The 21,149-nt window shown below is 44.4% G+C and overlaps 1 protein-coding gene and 1 long non-coding RNA gene across 3 annotated transcripts in view; one reads left to right on the top strand and one right to left on the bottom strand.

Annotated features, from left to right (window-relative positions):
- Positions 1-5,475, bottom strand: part of c5h10orf67 (chromosome 5 C10orf67 homolog) — a 419,952-nt gene extending 414,477 nt beyond the window's left edge. Inside the window, exons 1-2 of one of the 2 annotated variants that reach the window (XM_085987765.1) lie at positions 5,343-5,475; positions 4,397-4,517 (exon numbers count right to left, since the gene is read on the bottom strand). In XM_085987765.1, the coding sequence (XP_085843891.1) occupies positions 4,397-4,517; positions 5,343-5,440 (219 nt within the window). In that variant the 5' untranslated portion in view covers positions 5,441-5,475. The remainder of the gene's footprint in view (positions 1-4,396; positions 4,518-5,342) is intronic. The other variant, XM_085987766.1, reaches the window with a different exon arrangement.
- Positions 5,385-20,838, top strand: LOC147117101 (uncharacterized). Its single transcript, XR_015078371.1, has 4 exons — positions 5,385-5,784; positions 7,114-8,238; positions 14,107-14,322; positions 19,749-20,838. It is a non-coding gene; the product is annotated as an uncharacterized LOC147117101 (long non-coding RNA).
- Positions 20,839-21,149: the final 311 nt, after the last annotated feature.

Here is a 21,149-nt window from a genome sequence, read left to right as displayed (position 1 = left end):
ATAAAAAAAGCAAACCAAGCACTAGGGTTTATTTCTTGAGGGATAGAATTGAAAAGTTGAGAAGTTATGCTAAACTTGTATCGAACCTTGGTTAGACCACACTTGGAGTACTGTGTACAATTCTGGTCACCATATTATAAAAATTATATAGAGGCACTGGAGAGGGTGCAAAATAGATTTACAAGGATGATACCAGAAATGCGAGGTTATACCTATCACAAAAGGATGAACAGGCTGGGTCTCTTTTCTCTTGAAAAGAGAAGGCTAAGGGGTGACCTAATAGAGGTCTTTAAAATTATAAAAGGTTTTGATAGAGTAGACAGAGAGAGAGTGTTTCCACTTGTGGGGAAGAGCAAAATTAGAGGCCATCAATATAAGAGAGCCACCAAGAAATCAAATAGAGAATTCAGAAGAATTTTCTTTACCCAGAGAATGGTGAGAATGTGGAACTCGCTACCAGAGGGAGTGGTTGAGGCGAATAGTATAGGTATATTTAAGGGGATGCTAGATAAGCATATGAGGGAGAAGGAAATAGAGGGTTATGCTGATAGAGTTTGATGAGGAAGGATGGGAGGAGGCTTGAGTGGAGCATAAACACCAGCATGGACTGATTGGGCTGAATGGCCTGTTTGTGTGCTGTATATTCTATGTAATTCTATCTATGTAATGCTATGGTCACAGGCCAAGTAAATACTGCCTTGCCAGCATCGCCCACATACCAAGAATAAATGAAAAAAAGATGCACAGCCAGTACACTTGGTGACAGAATCTTTGAGCAATAATCAACAGTTGATTACATACAAGTAGTACATTCAGACCAGAGAGAAATATACTGTACATAGAATCATAACATTTTGGGAACTAAGGTGCAGGTGGATAAACAGTTCCTAGATCTCTGCTAATGCTCCTGGAGTCTACTGTTAGGTGGAATGAGTATAGCCCAGGAAAAATATTATTTTTCTTTATTTTAGGTAGATTCGTTGTACTTAATGCTCCGTGTAGGAATCTGTACAATACTGTATTGAAAAAAGCTCAGAGAGCGGGACTCTTCAAATTTCTGCTGTCATAAAGACAAAGCTAATAAATTTTAGGTGTCGTTTTGTACAGCAAATGGTTTTATAACAATAAAAATGCCTGTTATACAGCCCAGCACTGAAATTTATCTGCCTCAAGCATCCGCAAGTTTCGATTTTTCACTTATTTTAATGCAGGGCACTGTCACTGAAAAGTTAAGCTCTCCCCTGACTCCATGGTGATGTATGAGGCTGATCAGTTGGATCACCGGAAAAGTATTACAAGTATTTCTACTGTTACAAAATGAGTGTGTATTATGCTTGAAAATATCAATTTGTCTGGTAGTCGGAGTTTGAATCCTCAGCTGAACTTCAGTACTCAATCTTCATTCAGTTCTCCGAGTCCCGGCCATAATAATTTAAAAAAATTAAGTGGCATACAAAACAGCCAAACAAGGTGCTGCTACAATACAGGATGCCCAGGCTTATGGAGGAAATACTACATTGCCTTCATTTGTAAATAGCTTGGAAACGAAGAGAAGTAAGTGTAAGTTGTACTATATTGCATTTCTCAGACATTGGTTTATTTTTATTCCTCAGCACACTCATTTTAAAGCAGTGAAGGAAACAGGTTGCATAAAAAGCAGCATTGGGCTATTCTTCTTCAATTGCCCCTGCTTTTGGGGAAAAAAAAATCTCAACTCAACTTAAATTGTTATAACACAACCAAAACGAGGAGATCACTTGTACTGAAAACACAAGGTTCAGCATTTTATACATAAAAACATGACTTATGCCCCTATCACACAATACAATCTCAAAAAAATTGACATCTCAACAATTCAAATAAAACTTCATCATACTACAGTACTTATTTCTAAGCACATAAAAAACATTTACTTCAACATGAAATTTGACAAATACTATTATCGCTCACAAAAATACATCAATTCTAAACCAGAAATCCTCACAGAAAAAAAATGGCAGAAAGGCACCAGAATATTGTGGGTCATTAAATTGCACCAATCAGTGGAATAGTTACCAGCTTTGTGACACAATCTTGCTCTCATTTCATAATACTACTTATTTTTAATTCAACCCTCTAATTCTCTCCATTGCCAAAGTGGTGAATTATCTGAAGACACTAATTTAAATACTCTCAAATATTCAAATAAAACCACTGAGGGATGGACCCATCATTCATAATCATCTCTAGAACAAACTCAAATCTCCCCGACCTAGCAAACGCTTTTGCACTCCACTGAATCCTTCCTTCTAATTCTTGCCAAAATTAGCTTGTATTACTAAATGAACTGATCTACTGTCCACCTTCTTTGAGTGATCATGTTCTTCAGCCATTGGGGGTTGAAATATGTTTAATAACAAATGATAAAAGAGAAGATTGACATCAGAAATATACTAATTGTTGACATTTTGGAGGATGCAGCAGAATATAGATCATGTTTCGTCTTAGATTAATAGAATGATACAGCACAGGAGGCCATTCAGCCCATTGTGCCTGTACCGGCTCTTTGGTAGAACTATCCAAATTAATCCCACTCCCCTGCCCTTTGCCCATAGTGCTTGTATTTTTTTTCCCTTCAAGTATTTATCCAATTCTCTTTTGAATGTTGTTATTGAATCTGCTTCTACCACTCTTACATGTAGTGCATTCCACATCACAATTCCTCGCTGTGTTAAAACAAATTGTTGCCTCATGTCACCTCTGGTTCTTTTGCCAAACACCTTAAATCTATAACCTCTGGTTACAGTCCCCTTTGCCACAGGATACAGTTTCTCCTTAGTTACTCTAGCAAAACCATTCACGATTTTGAACACCTCTAGCAAGTCTCCTCTTAACCTTCACTGCGCTAAGGCGAACAACAACAACAACTTGTATTTATATAGCACCTTTAATGTAGTAAAACAACTCCAGCTTCTCCAGTCTCTCCACATAAATGAAGTCCCTCATCCCTGGTAGCATTATAGTAAATCTCTTCTGCATCCTCTCCAAGGCCTTGACATCCTTCCTAAAGCGTGTGTCCAGAAATGAACACAATACTCCAGCTGTGGCCGAACCAGTGTTTTATAAAGGTTTAGCATAACTTCCTTGCTTTACACTCTATTCCTCTATTAATAATGCCAAGGATCCCATATGCTTTTTTTAAACATCCTTATCAACTTGTCCTGCCACCTTCAAAGATTTGTGTACATACACCCCCCAGGTCTCTCCATTCCTGCATGCCCTTTAAAATTGTACCATTTAGTTTATATTATATTGCCTCTCCTCATTCCTCCTACCAAAATATATCACTTCACACTTCTCTGCATTAAATTTCATCAGCCATGTGTCTGCCCATTTTACCAGCCTGAAGTCTGTTGCTATCCTCCTCACTGTTTACTACATTTCCAAGTTTCATATCATCTGCAAACTTTGAAATTATGCCCTGTCATTAATATATATACAGGTAGACTATCCTTTATCCGAACTTCCGAAAACCTCTAAAAACCGAAAGTTTTTTTGTTCAGCGTAAGTCGTGCGCACGACATGACCAGAGTAGCGCACGACTTACGCTGAGCAGGGCAGAGGGTCACAGAGTTCCCTCCTGGGTAGGAGATTGCAGGCCGAGCCGGGCAGTGTGAAGGAGGTACCGGGAGAGTGAACCCAACAATACAGCGGCCTGTCCGATAGCTGCAGCGGCCCGTCCAATATTCTTTTCTCCCCCCGACCCGACCCGAACCGAACCACGGCCCGTCCGATATTATTTTCTCCCGACCCGACCCGAAGCACGGCCCGTCCGATATTCTTTTCTCTCCCCCCCCGGACCCCCAACCCCACCCCCCCCCCCCCACCGGACCCCCCCCAGACCCCGATTCCCCCCCTGACCCCGACCCCACCCCCCCGACCTGAACCGCGGCCCGTCCGATATTCTTTTCTCCGCCCCCACCCGACCCCCGACCTGATTTGCGGGCCAGCTTAGTAGGAGTCAGCCGATATCCGGCTTTCCAGAGAAGCAGGAAGGGGAATGAGACACGGAACAGTCGCAAGAGGTAGCCTGAACTTTTACAATTTATATTAAATACAAATTTCCCAGTCTTATAATAATACCTTCTGAAATCCGAAAAATTCCGAAAACCGAAACTCAGCTGGTCCCAAGGCTTTCGGATAAGGGATAGTGTGCCTGTACCAAAAAGAGCAGTGGTCCTAATACTAACCCGTGGGGAATACCACTTCCCTCCAGTCTGAAAAACAACCGCTCACCACTACTCTCTGCTTTCTGTCCCTTAGCCAATTTTGTATCCATGCTGCCACTGTCCCTTTAATCCCATTATTTAAATATTAAACACTACAGTGTCATAAACTTCAATAAAAAAATGAGTACCTTTACCAGAGACTCAACTGCAGTACTCAGTTCCTTCAGTTCCAATATGTCACTGACATCGGTTTGAGTGGCACAGTCTGTTTTAAAGAAGCCAATCTTCAATTGATCTGAAGGGGCAATGCTGGGAAGAAGAAATGTAAAACATATATTACATCCTTATAACAGAGATCACACAATAAGAGCACAGATCATATTGTTAAACCAAATAAGTCAATGGGCAATTTTCTTGGCATTTTACCACTTATGGAATGTGGAGTGCTTCGGTAGGAAAAACAATTATCTTGCATTGGGCAAGTAACAGAGAAAATGGAAGTTAGAAAATGGAGGAGTAAGAAAGTGTGGGTTAATAAATCAAGAGTAAGAAAGACAAATGAACAGGTCAGGTTGTCCTGACGGCTTTGCCAGTTTAATCCAAAGAGTACTTGAGCCATACTGACCATGTTTAATTCCCAGTCTGTGCTAAATTAGCGGACATAAAAAAGACTTAACTCTGAAGGTTTAAGGAGTCAAAGATCAGTCAGGGTTCCCACTCTTGGTCACTATTGAGTAACCTCTGTTGGAAAAGCACATACTTGCACGTGGACACAAAATATGACTGGGCTTGTCTCATGCCCACTGCAATTGCATAACCTGCCCACATGTACTATACTGTCAAGACTTACATATGACCAATGACCAGAGGGTGCCCATTAAACTTCACCTAGCAGGGAGTCAACCAACACTTTAGGAAAGGGAGGAAAATTCGAGACAATTGGCAAAAGTGTAAAGAGAAGAAAAAAAACGATGCTTCAAAACTTTTTGTCACAGAGTGCTGCCGTCTAGTTGTCTAGCGGTGCTGTCGGCAAGTCATCTTTCTGACAGCCGCTTGCACAGCGAGTGTGAGTAGAGCGCCAGGGTGTCCAGCTCGCCCGCTCTGACAAACCAATAAACTTTCCTCCGACTTTACCCTGGGAAACAGTTCCTTCCGGACGAGTAAGACAACAGTACAACCAGGTCCTGGTCAGTGCTGTACACAGACTGTACTGGAGAAGTGATCGCCGCCATTCTCCGGCCGGCCCATTCGCCGCAGCTGTCACCATAGTAACCGGACAGACAGCGGCGGCGGCGGGCGGGACCCCAGCTTCGGCCCTGCCGTGCCTGCGCGAAAATAACCTGTACCAGAATGCGGAGGCAGCACTGTTGGGACCCTTCGGTGGCGTCTCAGAGCACTATAATCCAAGCTGCTCGATACTTTAGCTGCTAAATACGTGCCCACACGGAGTTCCCGTTGTTCAGTTAACTGAGCTCAGGGTGGTTGGGACACCAGACATGTCAACCTACAAAAACATCGTTCAACTGAAAAACAGCCTTTGATTTAAAAAGCTTATGGCCCAGGCCATTGCCTCAAGGTGACTGAATAAGTTAGATTCATTTATATTTCGTTGCATTTGAAGATATTTATTCGTGTTTTAGAATCACATTCCTTGTTTTCAAATCACTCCTCTCTATCTCTGTAATCTCCTCCAACCCCCCACCACAAAGATATCTGCGCTCCTCTAATTTGGCCACTTGCGCCTCCCTGATTTTAATCGCTTCACCATTGGTGGTCACTTCAGCTGCCTCGGCCCTCAGCTATAGAATTCCCTCCCTAAGCCTCTCCGCATCTCTTCCTCCTTTAAGACGCTCCTTAAAACCTACATCTTCTGCCCAAATTTCGCCTCGTGGCTCGGTGTCAAATTTTGTTTTATTAGGCTCCTATGAAGCGCCTTGGGATGTTTTACTATGTTAAAGGTGCTATATAAATGTAAGTTTTGTTGATTTTTTTTAAGTGACCATGAAGCTATTGGTTGTCAAAAACCCAACTGGTTCACTAAACTAGAGAAGGAGATCTGATGTCCTTGCCCAGTCTGAGTCCAGTTTCACACCAACTTGGTTGATTCTTAACTGCCTTCTGAAGTTGATACTCAGTTGTATCAAACCACTACACAGCGGTTCAAGAAGGCGGCCCACCACAACTGGGGTTGGGCAATAAATGCCGGCCTTGCCAGCGACACCCACATCCCGAGAATGAATATTTAAAAAACACAGACATTTTTCCTCTGACGGAAGAATCCAGAACACCAGGGCATAATCTGAAAATTAGAACTAAGCCATTTAGGAGTGAAATCAAGATGCACATTTTCACAGAAAGGGTAGTGGAAATCTGTAACTCACTCCCTAAAAAGCTGTGGATACTGGGTTGATTGAAATTTTCAAGACAGATCAATAGATTTTTTGTTTGGTAAGGGTATCAAGAGATATGGAACAAAGGCAAGTAAATGTGGTTGAGGTACAGATCAGCCACGATCTAATTGAATGGAACATGCTCGAGGGGCTGTATGGCCTAGTCCTGTTCCTATGTTCTAATGGAAAATTGGCAGCAGCATAGCAGAGCTCTGTAATTTTACAGATTGGCCGGATTCCCAAAAGTCCAAGAAGTAAAAGATTGCTCGCTTATTTAATGGCAGGACCTATAGCAACAGGAAAGGATTCCACCCTCTAAATGTTCAGCTCATTGGTGCCCAGCAGCAACACATTAACCAAGTGAATTCTCACTTCCCTAGTAGTTGCAAGAATGTTTTCATTTTAAGGTAGTTCAGGATATCAGCACTATTTTACACATAAATACAAATCTGAGCTTTTGGGTGAGCAAGGCTATCCTCTGCAGCTATGCTGATGACATCTTTGCACTTTCACAGGACATGAAGTGAACACTGGTGCATACATTGCAACCTAAAAGATTCAGTAAAGCTGCTGAACAAAAAAGCTGACAACTCAAAAAACAATGTACAACTGCAAAACAGCCCTATAATATTCTATGACCAAAACCACTGCTTCAAGGGGATTGAATAAACTAAATTACGTTTTATTACATTGGATTTCAACGTGTGTATTGGTGTTTTGGGATGGCATTCTGCATTTCAATTTGTTTTACTGTGAAAACTAAAACTCAAAGGCCTCACATATGTGTAGGGTTTGGCCAGTGCCAACATCAGTGGGTGCATATCCCTGAAGGATTTTTAGAATTTTAAAATGGATATGTACCCTTTTAAAATGGAGACACACTTGGGCTGCGTTTCAAAATGGAGTTTGGACTTTAAAAAAGGACTGTGTTAGTTTCTGTGAAGATAGCAGGAACTGTCTGTCTTTTGGGTTGCCATGGGACCAGTCTCAACGCTGACGTCATGAAAGGCAGGGGCCTTTTCATATTCGAACTTGTGTGATTTGTGGAAAAACACCTTTTGTCCGTGGAGCCAGGATGTCTGGATGGACAATGAAGTTTGCAGGCCAAAAGTAACACCTCTGGACTCTTTCAATGAAGGAGCAGTCAAGAACTAAACAAACAGTTAGCACTTCGAGAACTGCTCATCTACAGTAATGGCCTACCTTTGTTTTCATCAAGATGACCAATCCAGGACAGAGACGTCACCAGGAAGACCAACTAGTACCTCTGCGACCATGCTAACCAGGAATCGCCCAGCCAGTTTTGTGTATTATATGGGGTATAAATATGCTGAACTTTGGGGATTCAGGGCTTGCTTTTCTCGACCATCTGGAACGGCTTCTCCACGTAGCTACGCGTCTGTCAACTCTCCAGGAACACCCGAAGTGAGTGCCTCGCGTACCGCCTGATCGTAACTCTCTAGGCCTCATCACATGCCTCTGTTAGGCACGGTTTTGTCTCGAGTCGAACGGAGCTGGGACCGCGTGAATCAACGACAAGGGCTGGTAATTATATCCAGCATACATCTCTAGAAATCCCCAAGACCGCCCGCATGTTTGGCTGCTGAGGAACTGCAAGTGTCCAAGACGCAAGCTAACAGGTGTGTGTGTTCTGACCAAACCGGGAGAGGGGTTTAGTTAGGAGGGTTTTTCCATTATCTAGGCTTAGATTCTGGGAAGGGGTTGGTTCGGCATAACCAACAGGGTAGGTATTTTAGTCTGTTGTAAGCTAGTGTCCACGGTCACCTACTCATTATGCCATAAGCGAGAGGAGTAGGGATTGTCGTTTTGTGAGTGTAATAAAAAGGAATCGATGTTTGACCAACCTGAACCGTTTTGTTTCGTCTGAGTCAATTATAATCTATGCATAGTAACTTCTTGGGTCCGAACTTGGGGGTTGTGGGGCTTGTGGTCCACGGTATAATTCGGAAGACCAACCAGGTGGCATCCGGTCATGGCCAGGTTACACAGTAATCCTGCTGGGGACGCGGCGCATCGGGCATAGGAGAAGACCTATTTGGCCTTGGTCTCTCTCTCTCTCTGCGGGATTACCCGCTAATCGACGAGCTAGGCAGGGACAAAAGCTCCTGCTGTCCAAGGGAAACAACCCAAACCGGGGAGTTTTTAATGCACGAGTCGACTCAAGGGAGAGTCATAAAAACACGGGGCACGCAAAAACACCCTACAGTAAGGGGATTGAATAAACTAAATTACTTTTTATTACATTGGATTTCAATGTGTGTGTTGGTGTTTTGGAATGGCATTCTGCATTTCAATCTGTTTTACTGTGAAAACAAACTCAAAGGCCTCACATATGACATACAAAAAGAAGTAGTTACAATGGGAGCACAGTGGGACAGAATTTGCCATGACTTAAGATGCTCAATATGTTTGCATTGGTGGGTTTAAAACATTTTGAAGGGGAAAATTAGCTCTTAGGTTGTAAAATGTATTTTCTAATGCGATCTAGGGACAATTTAGAATTTTGACATTTTTTTGATGCATCTTCAAATTCTGGCATTGGTTTTTAGACAGGGAAGATGTCAGCAACCCTGTCTACTGAATGCTTCTAATCCCCTAATCAAAAGTTAATTATATTTAAAATCCATTTAATCATTTAAAAAACTAGTTTCTAGCTGGTTTTCATTTTAATTAGTTTACTTAATGGTTAATTTGAGCTCCTAGGAGATTATACCAAGTGCCTGTTATCACCAGCCAATCCGCCCACTCTCTTCCACTCCTGGAGCCAAACCCCTGTCTACATGTAACACTTTAGGACAAGTTTTCCCCAGATGAGCAGCTGACAGCTGTTTGTTATTATTTGCTGTTGTGGTTGCCTGGTGTAGCCAAGGAGCCAATTCCGGTTGCTTGGTGCATTAGAAACTCATTACAGCAAATAAATTTCAATTACATCACGATTCACTGATTAGAGTGGAGAGCTGTCCCCAAGCAGTGTACTCTTTTGAGCAACCCATAAACAAATAGACTGTAACCCAAGCAGTGTATAACTCAAGATATTTGGTATTAAGTGGAGTAACCTGGTATAACTGAGAGTTAGAGCCAAAAATAGAAACTTAACTGGCCCTACCGATAGCCCTTATTCTACCCTCAGATTCTCAGCTTCACAGGATATTGAAAATCCAGGCAAGAGTAGAGAACCAAATCAAATTACCAGTGCAATGCATTCCATTTAATTTGGAGGACCACCTTATTAGTACTTTTCCTCGATTTAGGTTTTTACCTTCACAGACAGTTTCTTTAAATCAGAACTCAATAGACTCCAACATTTCTTGTTCTCTTCAGCTATTTTCTCTTCATTTATTCCATATTTCCACTTGTAAACCATTTGTCAGCTGAAAGAAGAGGACCATCTCAAGAGGTTGTAAACATTGCTAAGTACCTAGATTTATCTCTATTTCTCTGCACCATATCTTAACTGACAGTTGAGAGCTTTCCTAGGATTCTCTTCTTTGGGATGATTCTACCTGTCTCTCCAGATCAATCCCAACCCTGACAATGGTGGGCTCCCGGAGGAATTCCAGCTGCCAAGAGGGAGCCCACTAGTGCAAAGGCAGAAAGTCCTGGGGCACCAGACGAGGCAGCAAGGGACATATGTCCTTAAGATCAGACCAACTGTCCTACTGAAGGCTTCAGCAGAGGCATTCAAAGGGTAAGTGTTTGGGGCTGACTAGAGGGAGATGAGGTCACTACAAGGCCCTCTCCCTTTTGGGGCGAGGGGTCCTCAAGGTTTTTACCACCATTCCTAAGGCCTACGACTACCTTTCACATGGCGGCCCAGGGAAGCACTGGTAAATGGGGTGGATGAGACGGACATCTTCCAAGGAACCCCACAGCTTGAGGCCGGGAAGGAGTGGCCAGTGGCATTCGAAGCAGAGTGGAGAAGAGAGATCCTGGTCAGAGCAGAGATATAACAATAGGCCTCACTGCCCAAAAATTTTCCTTCATTCTCCGCCGCAGTCCTGCCCAAAATTGTTTGAAATGCCGACCAGAGTATAGATATGGACCTATGAAAAGACGGCCAGGAAAAGACTGGCTTGAGCATGTTCAAAACAGTCAGATACAACTAAGCATCATGCTCCCACCAACAGTCATATAATCTCTTGGGGGAGACAAAAAAAACAAAAAACCTAGGCCAATTCAGGGGGGGGAAAGTCTGACCCCCTAAGGAGATCAAAATGAGTTCAGGAGATTATAGTGACCATGAGATACATAACCAACATGGCACCTACCTTTTATACATGGTGATATTAACCACAGCAAGGAACTCGTCCAGCTCTTTTTGACCTGTGAAAGTGAATCTGCACTCGCCACACGAGCCGGCAACTTATTCCAAGTGTCAATAACCAATAACCCTCTGCAAATTTCCTCCAGCCCTACAACCCTCTGAGATATTTCTACTCCTCCAATTCTGGTCTCTTGAGCATCCCTGATTTTAATCGCTCCACCATTGGTAGCCATGCCTTCAGCTGCCAAGGCCCTAAACTCTGAAATTCCCTCCCTAAACCTCTCCGCCTCTCTACCTCTCTTTCCTTCTTTAAGATGTTCCTTAAAACCTACTTCTTTGACCAAGCTTTAGGTCATTTGCCCATATATCTTCTTATGAGTGCGGTTTGCACAGAGTGTTGAGAGTTGGGTGAGTGAGGGAGTTAGGTGGGTGAGGAGTGGAAGGAGGAGCTCCCTTGCTTTGCCTTTGCTTTCCCTAACTTTTCACTCTGTAGGATTTGGTTCTTACTTTACACCCAGGAAAGAATCCGCGAGTGGGAGCAGTCAAACAACAACAACAACTGCAAAACCGCTAAAGTGACGTCACAACCAGGGAAGGAGCTGATTGGTAAGTAGGACCTGGTGAGTATTTCTGCAGTCCAGTCGTTAAAGTAAAAGTAAGGTCTCTAGTTTAGAGTAAGTAGTGTGTAAAGTGAAGTAAGGTCCCTAGTGTATTTAATATTCTTTAATTTAGAGGAAGTAAAGGGAGTAAATTATGGGTAGGACATGGCAGGGCAGCTCGGCAGCATGGAGTGCTCCTCCTGTGCTATGTGGAAAGTCAGGGACATTTTCGGTGTCCGGGGCAAACACGTGTGCAGGAAGTGTCTCCAGCTGCAGCTACTCGAAATCCACGTTTCAGTGCTGGAGCTGTGGCTGGAGTCAGTGTGGAGCATCCGCGAGGCTGAGATCTTCGTGGATAGCACGTTTAACGAGGTGGTCACACTGCAGGTAAAGAGTGCACAGGCAGAAAGGGAATGGTTGACAGCCAGACAGAAAAGAACTAGGAAGGTAGTGCAGGAGTCCCCTGGGTCCATCTCCCTCTCCAACAGATTATCCATTTTGGATACTGCTGGGGGAGATGGTTTCTCAGGGGAATGCAGCAAGAGCCAAGTCCGTGGCACTATGAGTGGCTCAGCAGCACAGGAGGGGAGGAAAAAGAGTGGGAGAGCAATAGTGATAGGGGAATCTATCGTAAGGGGAACAGATAGACGTTTCTGTGGCCGCAGACGTGACTCCAGGATGGTATATTGCCTCCCTGGTGCCAGGGTCAAGGATGTCACTGAGTGGCTGCAGGTCATTCTGAAGGGGGAGGGTGAACAGCCAGAGGTCGTGGTCCATATCGGTACCAACGACATAGGTAGAAAGAGGAACAAGGTCCTGCAAGCAGAATATAGGGAGCTAGGAAATAAATTAAAAGGCAGGACCTCAAAGGTAGTAATCTCAGGATTACTCCCAGTGCCACATGCTAGCGCGAGCAGAAATAGGAGAATAGACCAGATTAATGCATGGCTGGAGAGATAGTGTAGGAGGGAGGGATTTAAGTTCCTGCGGCATTGGGACCGATTCTGGGGAAGGTGGGACCTGTACAAGCTGGACGGGTTACACCTCGGCAGAACCGGGACCAATATCCTCGCAGGGGGATTTGCTAGTGTTGTTGGGAAGGATTTAAACTAGTTTGTCAGGGGGCTGTAAACCTAAGTGTGGGCCCAGAACAGAGAGAAACAAAGCTGGAAGTGCAAATTTAGAAAAGTAGTCAGCAAAACTAGTAGGGAGCAGAAACAAAGGCCAACAGTGAAGAGGGTCAAACTGCAGAAAAATATTAAACAGGCAAAGTTGAAGGCACTTTATCTAAATGCACGTAGCATTCGCAACAAGGTGGATGAATTAATGGCACTAATAGAAGTAAATGGGTATGATGTAATTGCCATTACAGAGACATGGTTGCAGGGTAACCAAAGCTGGGAACTGAATGTTCCAGGGCACTCAACATTTAGGAAGGACAGACAAAAAGGAAAAGGAGGTGGCATACCGCTGTTAATAAGGATGAGATCGGTGACATGAATCTTGTTGTTCATGTGGAAATGACTTATGAAATGATACTGGGCGGGCCTGCTGGTGATGCTGTCCAGGGAGAGTATAAATACCCGGGCATGGGCCCAGCTTGCTCAGGACATTCTTTAACAAGAACTAGTGAAGGACACAACGAGATCTCCATGTTGGAAAACAGTTGATTAAAGCCTTGTTTAATACTTAGACCAAGTGCCTAGTAGTTTTCTTATGTCAATTTAATCAACTGCAACCCGCTCCACGCTCTGAGTGATTTGGGAACAGACAGCTACGATTCAAACTGTAGAAGGGAACTCGGACGTAGTAATCAATCCATCATGGAGAAACTACTCCAACCTGCTCGTCTCGACCTGGACCCGAATTCACTTACAGCTGCTAAGGTATGGAAACACTGGTATCGTACCTTCAGCAACTTCCTCGAGGAGTGTGGTGTTGGAGGAAATTTTAAAATGGCACCGTAGTGCCTGCTGAAATACTTGACATTCATTGACATTTTGCAGACACTGGCATAACAGACAGCTGACTTGATCTGCTTACACCAAACGTGTGATGTCACTTGTACAGAACAGTAATATAATTAAGTTGTTTGCTAACGGTATAATAATATAATCAACTTGTTTTTGACAGAATGTGATTAAGGGTTGCTAAGGTATCGGATTGGCCAAAGTTAAAGGATGCTAAAGTACCAGATTGGCCAAGGAATTAATGTAATATGGTATCTTTCCTGTTTTTAAATTGTATAAAAGGAGCGCGGCTGCTATTGTAAAGCTGAGAAGCTGGCGATTGCACCAAGGGGGTGTATAGCACTTCTCCCAGAGCGCTCTGTAAATAAAAGTGTACTCGCACATTCCAGCAAAATCCGCAGTAGTCTGAGTTTATTGCTCTATAAGTCGAAGTTGGGTATACGTTGACCCTGTATATCACTGGGTCCGTTCAGGCTCCAATTCGGCAGTAACAAATTGGCGCTGCGAGCAGGGTCACCGGTGTTTTAGTACTCTGATCAAGTATAAGGACGCCGAGTGATCAAAGAATAAGTTAGTGGAGTGTGGGACTACACTTGACATTTGTCTGTGATGAACTTATATTCGTATCTGTATTGACAAAATTTTAATCCTCAGGTCTTATTCGGGACTAACAGACTGATGTTAGGAACTTGTGGAGCGGGGTAAAACGTTACACGTCCGGGCACTCTTGAAAGACAGAAACCCAGACCTCTGAGAACACCGTTTCGAGTACGTTAAAACGCCCGGGTATTCTTAGAAGAAAAGAATAGGGGGGCTTTCAAAAACGTGACTCCAGACAAAGAGGAAAGGTCGGTGGACTACTAATGTCAGGTAAGGAGATTAAGAGGGGGCCCCCGGGCTCCCTCATCGATTCTTATATGACAGACAGGCATTCACTAATTTTAAAAATGCAGCAGGACGGATGGGAGGTATCACAGACATTAGAACTTCAGAGAAATTGGCTGAGTAAACAGAAAAAGGATAAAACTAAAAAGGCGGGCGTGTTACTAGTACACCAATTGTCAGGACTGATAGAACAAGTAAATGTAATTAAGAAAATGTAATTAAGAAAATTGTTAAAGATAAAACACAGGACATTAAAACTCTCGAAACAAAGATAACTTGCCAAGATAAGGTAATTAAGGATTTAGAAAAGAGGGCTACATGTGAGGGCGGACGAATGAGTGGTTGGACAGATACTACTTCCCTTCCCCCATACGAGACACTAGATCCAACGGCTCCCATGTTTGAGGAAAAGGTCGAAAGTGTCGACATGGCCCCAGTAACCCGGGGTGGAACCGCCGCTGCACCAACAGCGAGTTATAAACCCTTTACCCCCGGGGAGAGACAACAAATCATGACATTCCTGGGAAAACTCCAGACCTGTAGCCTGAACGCAAAGTTTTGGGCAGAACTCAACACCGTTTGGGTGGGGCATCAGTTACATCTAAGAGACATCCATCAGTTAGTTCGGGCAGCCTGTCCGGCGGACAGGTGGCGTCTTGTGGCGGGCGATCCCGGTGCGGGCGCAACCGCAAGGGATTACAGTGGGGGACGCTGGACACATGCAGTAGCCCTCACTGCCGAAGTAGACGCCCAACAGGCACCCTTTGTTCTCTTTAAAACTGAAGTCCAATGGGTTTTAGGTGACTCCCCCACTAATTGGAGTAAAATTACAGCGACTAAACAACAAAAGGGAGAAGGGGCCTCAGAATATGGCGAGCGACTATTTAGTATTTACCAGGAAAGTTCGGGCCAACCAAACGCAGTCAGGACAGATCCGGCATTTATACAAGCATTTAAGGACGGCTTATCACCGGCACACCAAACAATCATAAAAATGGGAGTAGTGACCGCAAGAAATTATGATGACCTGGTAGAATGGGCATGTGAAATAGACGGAAACAGGATGAAGGATGAGATAGTGACAAAAGTTAAACAAGAAAAAATAGCTGCGGTCGGCCAATTGGAAACTGGAGCAAGACCCAAAAAGGGACCATGCCATAATTGTGGAAAGATGGGTCACTTTGCAAAAGAATGCAAGGGCAAAAAGAATGAGAGACAATGTAACTATTGTGGAAAAAGGGGACACTTGGAAGCCACTTGTTATAGCAAACATGGCAGGCCAACTAGCGGGCAAAATACGATGTCCGCCGAAGACTACAGGGAGTGGCAGGAGTATAAACGACAGCAACAGAATAAGTGACGTCCAGCGGCCCCCGTAAAAAGCAAAAAGGAGGGTAGGATTTATGTGTCTGCACTAGTTGGGGGCCGACAGTGTGAAATGCTAGTGGACACGGGAGTGTCAATATCCGTAACCGACCTTCCCCTCCCTACAACCAGTAATATGATATATTTAACAGGGATCAGCGGCACCAAGGTGCCCGCCTTCCTAAGTACCACCCAAATGGTAGAAATAGACAATCTTTACATCCCGATGAGATTCTACGTATGTAAAAATAACGAGGGCACAATAATGGGTAATGATCTTATGAAAGAATACGATATATTAATCGATTGTGGCAAGGGACAACTAATGTGGCCAAAAACAGACGGCCACATAGCAAAGGTAGGACGACTCGCAAATAATACCGGCACAATTGGAGTAGCCACAGTAACCAAAAGAAACAGGCAATTAGATACAGGTGATTACGGGGCCATTTGCGCCTCCGTCCCCGGAGTTGGGCAGAAACAAAACTAGACACAGGAAAAGCTGGTATTGACCCTATCAAGATCCCCGGACCAGAACATAAGCCACACCGCCAGTACCCCATAAAAACCGAGGCAAGAAAGGCAGTCATAGACATAGTAAAAGGACTTGTAGAGAAAGGCATCCTGAGAGAAACAACAAGTACCACCAATTCCCCTACATGGCCAGTAGGAAAACCTGATGGAAGCTATAGGTTAACTATAGATTACACTGCCCTCAACAAGGTCACCCCTAAGTTACACCCTATCGTCGCCAGCCCCTCAACCATCTTAAACGGTCTAGCCCCAGAACACCAAATCTTCACGGTCCTGGACATAGCCAACGGATTCTGGGCCTTACCCTTGGACCCAGAATCACAGGAAAAATTTGCGTTTATGGTAGGGGACAAACAGTATACCTGGACCCGGCTCCCACAGGGGTTTCACAATAGCCCAGCTATCTTTCACCGAGTCATGAGCGACATCTTAAAAAGGGTAGAACTGCCCAGCGGGAGTACGATTCTCCAGTATGTTGATGACATACTAATAGCTTTGGAAACGAAAGAAGGGCACCAGACGACCCTGTACCTAGTATTAAAAACATTGGAGACGGCTGGCCTAAAGGTGAGCCCCAAAAAGGCACAGATAGGAAAAACCCAGGTATTGTATCTGGGACACCTTATCTCCCAGGGACTTAAAGAAATGCCACCGGACAGAAAGGACGCTGTCCAGAGTATGCCCAGGCCCGTAACAGTGAGGGGAGTAAGGAAGGTATTAGGCAGGCCTCTTTAATTATAGTAGAAATTTTATCCCAGGGTTTGCTAAAATAGCAGAACCCATACAGCGGCTAGTGAAAGGGGGCAAACCAGCACTGGACTCAATAGAATGGGGCCCAGAGTAGGAGGAAGCTTATATCCAACTGAAGTCAGAATTAATATCAGCCCCAGGATTGGGATTGCCAGACATGTGCAAAGACTTCCACATACACTGCAATAATGAAGGGGGAACCAAGCAGCGGACAAAGCTGCACAATTCGCGTTAGAACAAGAGGAGATCAGCGACACACCAGTGGCTAGCATAAGTAACCCAGGAGATGAGATAAGTATTGAAGAACTGCACGAGGACACACCAGATGTTGAGAAAAGTACGTGGGAGAAACAAGGCGCTATACGAGGAAGCGATAACGTCTGGCGAAAGGATGATAAGGTAATGGCCCCAGAGTGCATACAAAACACTCTGTTGGAAATTCACCACGGGCTCTCTCACTCGGGAAGAGAGGCAATGACAGGAAGTCTCGGTACAGAATGGTGGTGGAAAGGGATGGGAAGAGATATTGCTAAACACTGCCACCGGTGTGTTACGTGTGCACAGTACAATCCAGGCAGGCCAATAAAGGTTAATATGGGACATCAACCCAGGCCGCGAGGCCCATGGGAACATTTGCAAATCGATTTTAAAGGCCCTCTACCCCCGTCCCACGGTAAAACATACTGCCTGGTAATCATAGACCAATTCACTCGATGGGTGGAGGCTTTTCCAACACGGAACTGCACCGCCCTGACGGTTGCCAGAATCCTAGCAGAAGAAGTAATTCCCCGATGGGGAGCGCCCCTTCAAATCGACTCCGATCAAGGCACTCACTTTACTGGTAGTGTCATAAAAACCGTATGTTAATTAATGGGTATAAAACAGAAGTTCCACATCCCCTATCACCCACAGAGTTCAGGAATGGTGGAACGGATGAACCGTACCCTTAAAAATGCATTGGCCAAGGCGATGCAAGCATCGGGAAAAACATGGACTGAAGTGCTGCCCATCATCCTGATGAAACTTCGGGCTACTACAAACCAAACGACTGGCCTTACCCCTTATGAACTAATGACAGGAAGGGCGATGCAATTACCCGAAGGCATCATAACAGGTGGGGCCGATGTAGGTCCTCTAAAAGATAAATTAAAACGATACGTTTTGGAACTCAGCACTCAATTAAAGGAGATGCGTAAAAATATCCGTGACCGAACAGCGGGAAAGGGACAAGGAGCTAGAACTTAACACGCTCCCGGACGTTCCCCCCCGCTGGAGCGCGGGTTATGGTAAGAAATCTACCTGGCAAACCGGGGTTCGCGCCGAAATGGAGCGGACCCTATGAGATCATAATCAGTGCGGACACCTGTGCCTGTCTGGACATAAGGGGAAAGGGCATATGGAAACATTGGACTCAGTTGAAGTTCTATAAAGGACATGAACGTGAATAATTACCCCCACTGTTCTGAATCTGTTCCACAGGAAAAAAAAAAAGGGAGACCCCTTCGGCAATAACTGGAAGAAGAATATTGCATCAAAAACATGTATAAGTTACTGTGTATAGTTGCGTTGATACGTATTGTCACGGGAGATGCGGCGACAGGACCGCAAAGAAAACGGGGATTGCATGTAAATACGTTTTTAGATATGTCATTTAAGTATGCCAAACGGAGTGGGATAGATGCCTGTTGGGTATGTAGCCATACTCCCACTCATGCGAAAGGAGGGATACCCTTGCGACCAATACCCTTGAACCTCACAGATATGGCAGAATGGATAATTAATAGAAATCACACAAAACAGAAAAATACCACTTTATCCACCTTCGGAAAAACCTGGGAACAGAAATGGACTAGCCTAAGGAATGAGTTCCGGGGGGGAGGATATTCGTTAGAAAATTTTAAAGAATGGTATAAGCCAACATATAATTATACGAAAGAACCCCCCTTTTTAGTTCTTACCAATACGTCAGGAAAGGGCCAGCCGAGCGGGGAGATATGTTGGGAGCGCGGTACAGAACAGACTGAAGGGATCAGAATTGATGTGGGGAAAAGTCATTGTATACAAAATTTTACCACATATAATGCAGGAAATTCCATGGAAAGCTGGTGGTTCAATACCACCAATTTGATGAATTTGACCAATAATAAACCATGGAATGGGACCAGGTGAACAAATACTGACAACCAGATGGGTTTCACCGTCTTCCGAGCCAACATAAACCCCGAACAACCGGGACAGATAATGACAGCCTATAATGGGACATACTTCATATGCGGTCATAGAGCATACCCCTGGCTACCAGAGAATTGGGCAGGATCATGCTATTTGGGGTATGTAGTACAGCACGGTGGCATAGTGGTTAGCACTGTTGCCTCACAGCGCCAGGGACCCGGGTTCGAATCTGGCCTCGGGTGACTGTGTGGAGTTTGCACATTCTCCCCGTGTTTGCGTGGGTTTTCTCCGGGTGCTCCGGTTTCCTCCCACAGTCCAAAGATGTGCAGGTTAGGTTGATTGGCTATGATAAAAATTGACCCTTAGTGTTAGGGGGATTAAATACGTGGGGTTACGGGGATAGGGTGGGATATGTGTTGGTGTAGGGGTTACGGGGATTGGGAGGGATATGTGTCGGTGCAGGCTCGATGGGCCGAAATGGCCTCGTATCTGTACTGTGAGGTTTCTGTGATTTCTGTGAATACCACATAAAGGAATTGAAAGACCACCACAAGCATAGTCGTACTAAAAGAGAACTTCCCCCCTTGCAGGTGGTACTAGGAGCTACGTTCCCCACGGCTGGAATAGTGTTTACTTCTCAAGAAATATGGTTATTGGCAACCATAATTGAGGGAGTAGCCAATGACACGGCTGAATCCCTGAGAGAGATGAGTGCCGAAATGGTAGCCCTAAGAACTGTCGCCCTACAAAATAGAATGGCACTAGATTACCTACTAGCTGCACAGGGAGGTACACGTGCCATGATCGGAGCAGAATGCTGTACATACATCCCAGACAGTTCTGAAAATATTACCAACCTAGCGGACCATATTCAAAAACAAGTAGCTTTGCTCCATCAATCCAATATTAGAGGCGGATGGTTTGATTGGTTACTGGGAGGATCAGGCTGGGGTGCTTGGCTAGTGCAAATGATATTGATCATGGTTGTGATATGTATACTGCTGTGCTGTGCATTGAGTATCATTAAAATGTGCTGTCAAACTGCTGTGAAAGCTGTGCTGCCAGTAGCTTCTGTCGAAGAATAGACCGACCTCCTGCCCAGAAATATGGGTGAAGAAGAAGAAACGTATGATGACGTGGCCGGAACGGCCGGTTCTCACGAGAGTCGGTGGTTGTAAACCAACCCTGTGAAGAAACGAAGAACGATGGTCATCTGCGAGCAAGAGGATCGTGCTCCAGGACCAAAAGGATGGGCTGTTGGAGGAAATTTTAAAATGGCACCGTAGTGCCTGCTGAAATACTTGACATTCATTGACATTTTGCAGACACTGGCATAACAGACAGCTGACTTGATCTGCTTACACCAAACGTGCGATGTCACTTGTACAGAACAGTAATATAATTAAGTTGTTTGCTAACGGTATAATAATATAATCAACTTGTTTTTGACAATGTGATTAAGGGTTGCTAAGGTATCGGATTGGCCAAAGTTAAAGGATGCTAAAGTACCAGATTGGCCAAGGAATTAATGTAATATGGTATCTTTCCTGTTCTTAAATTGTATAAAAGGAGCGCGGCTGCTATTGTAAAGCTGAGAAGCTGGCGATTGCACCAAGGGGGTGTATAGCACTTCTCCCGGAGCGCTCTGTAAATAAAAGTGTACTCGCACATTCCAGCAAAGTCTGCAGTAGTCTGAGTTTATTGCTCTATAAGTCGAAGTTGGGTATACGTCGACCCTGTATATCACTGGGTCCGTTCAGGCTCCAATTCGGCGGTAACAAATGTGAGAATGTTCCTAATAAGTTACAAATGCTTGCCAATTATGTATCCCCTCATGTGTTTGACTTTATCGAAGACTGTGTAGACTATGACTCCGCTATCCAAACACTACAGCAACTATATGTTAAGGCCCCAAATGAAATTTTTGCTCGGCACCTACTGGCCACAACTCGACAACAACCCGGGGTATCACGTGACGAATTCCTTCAAGA

The sequence above is a fragment of the Somniosus microcephalus genome, chromosome 5 (assembly GCF_052327205.1).
Source record: "Somniosus microcephalus isolate GS21.2 chromosome 5, FLI_Smic_1.0, whole genome shotgun sequence".
NCBI classification, from domain to species: Eukaryota; Metazoa; Chordata; class Chondrichthyes; order Squaliformes; family Somniosidae; genus Somniosus; species Somniosus microcephalus.
This window is presented reverse-complemented; position numbering and strand designations above follow the sequence as displayed.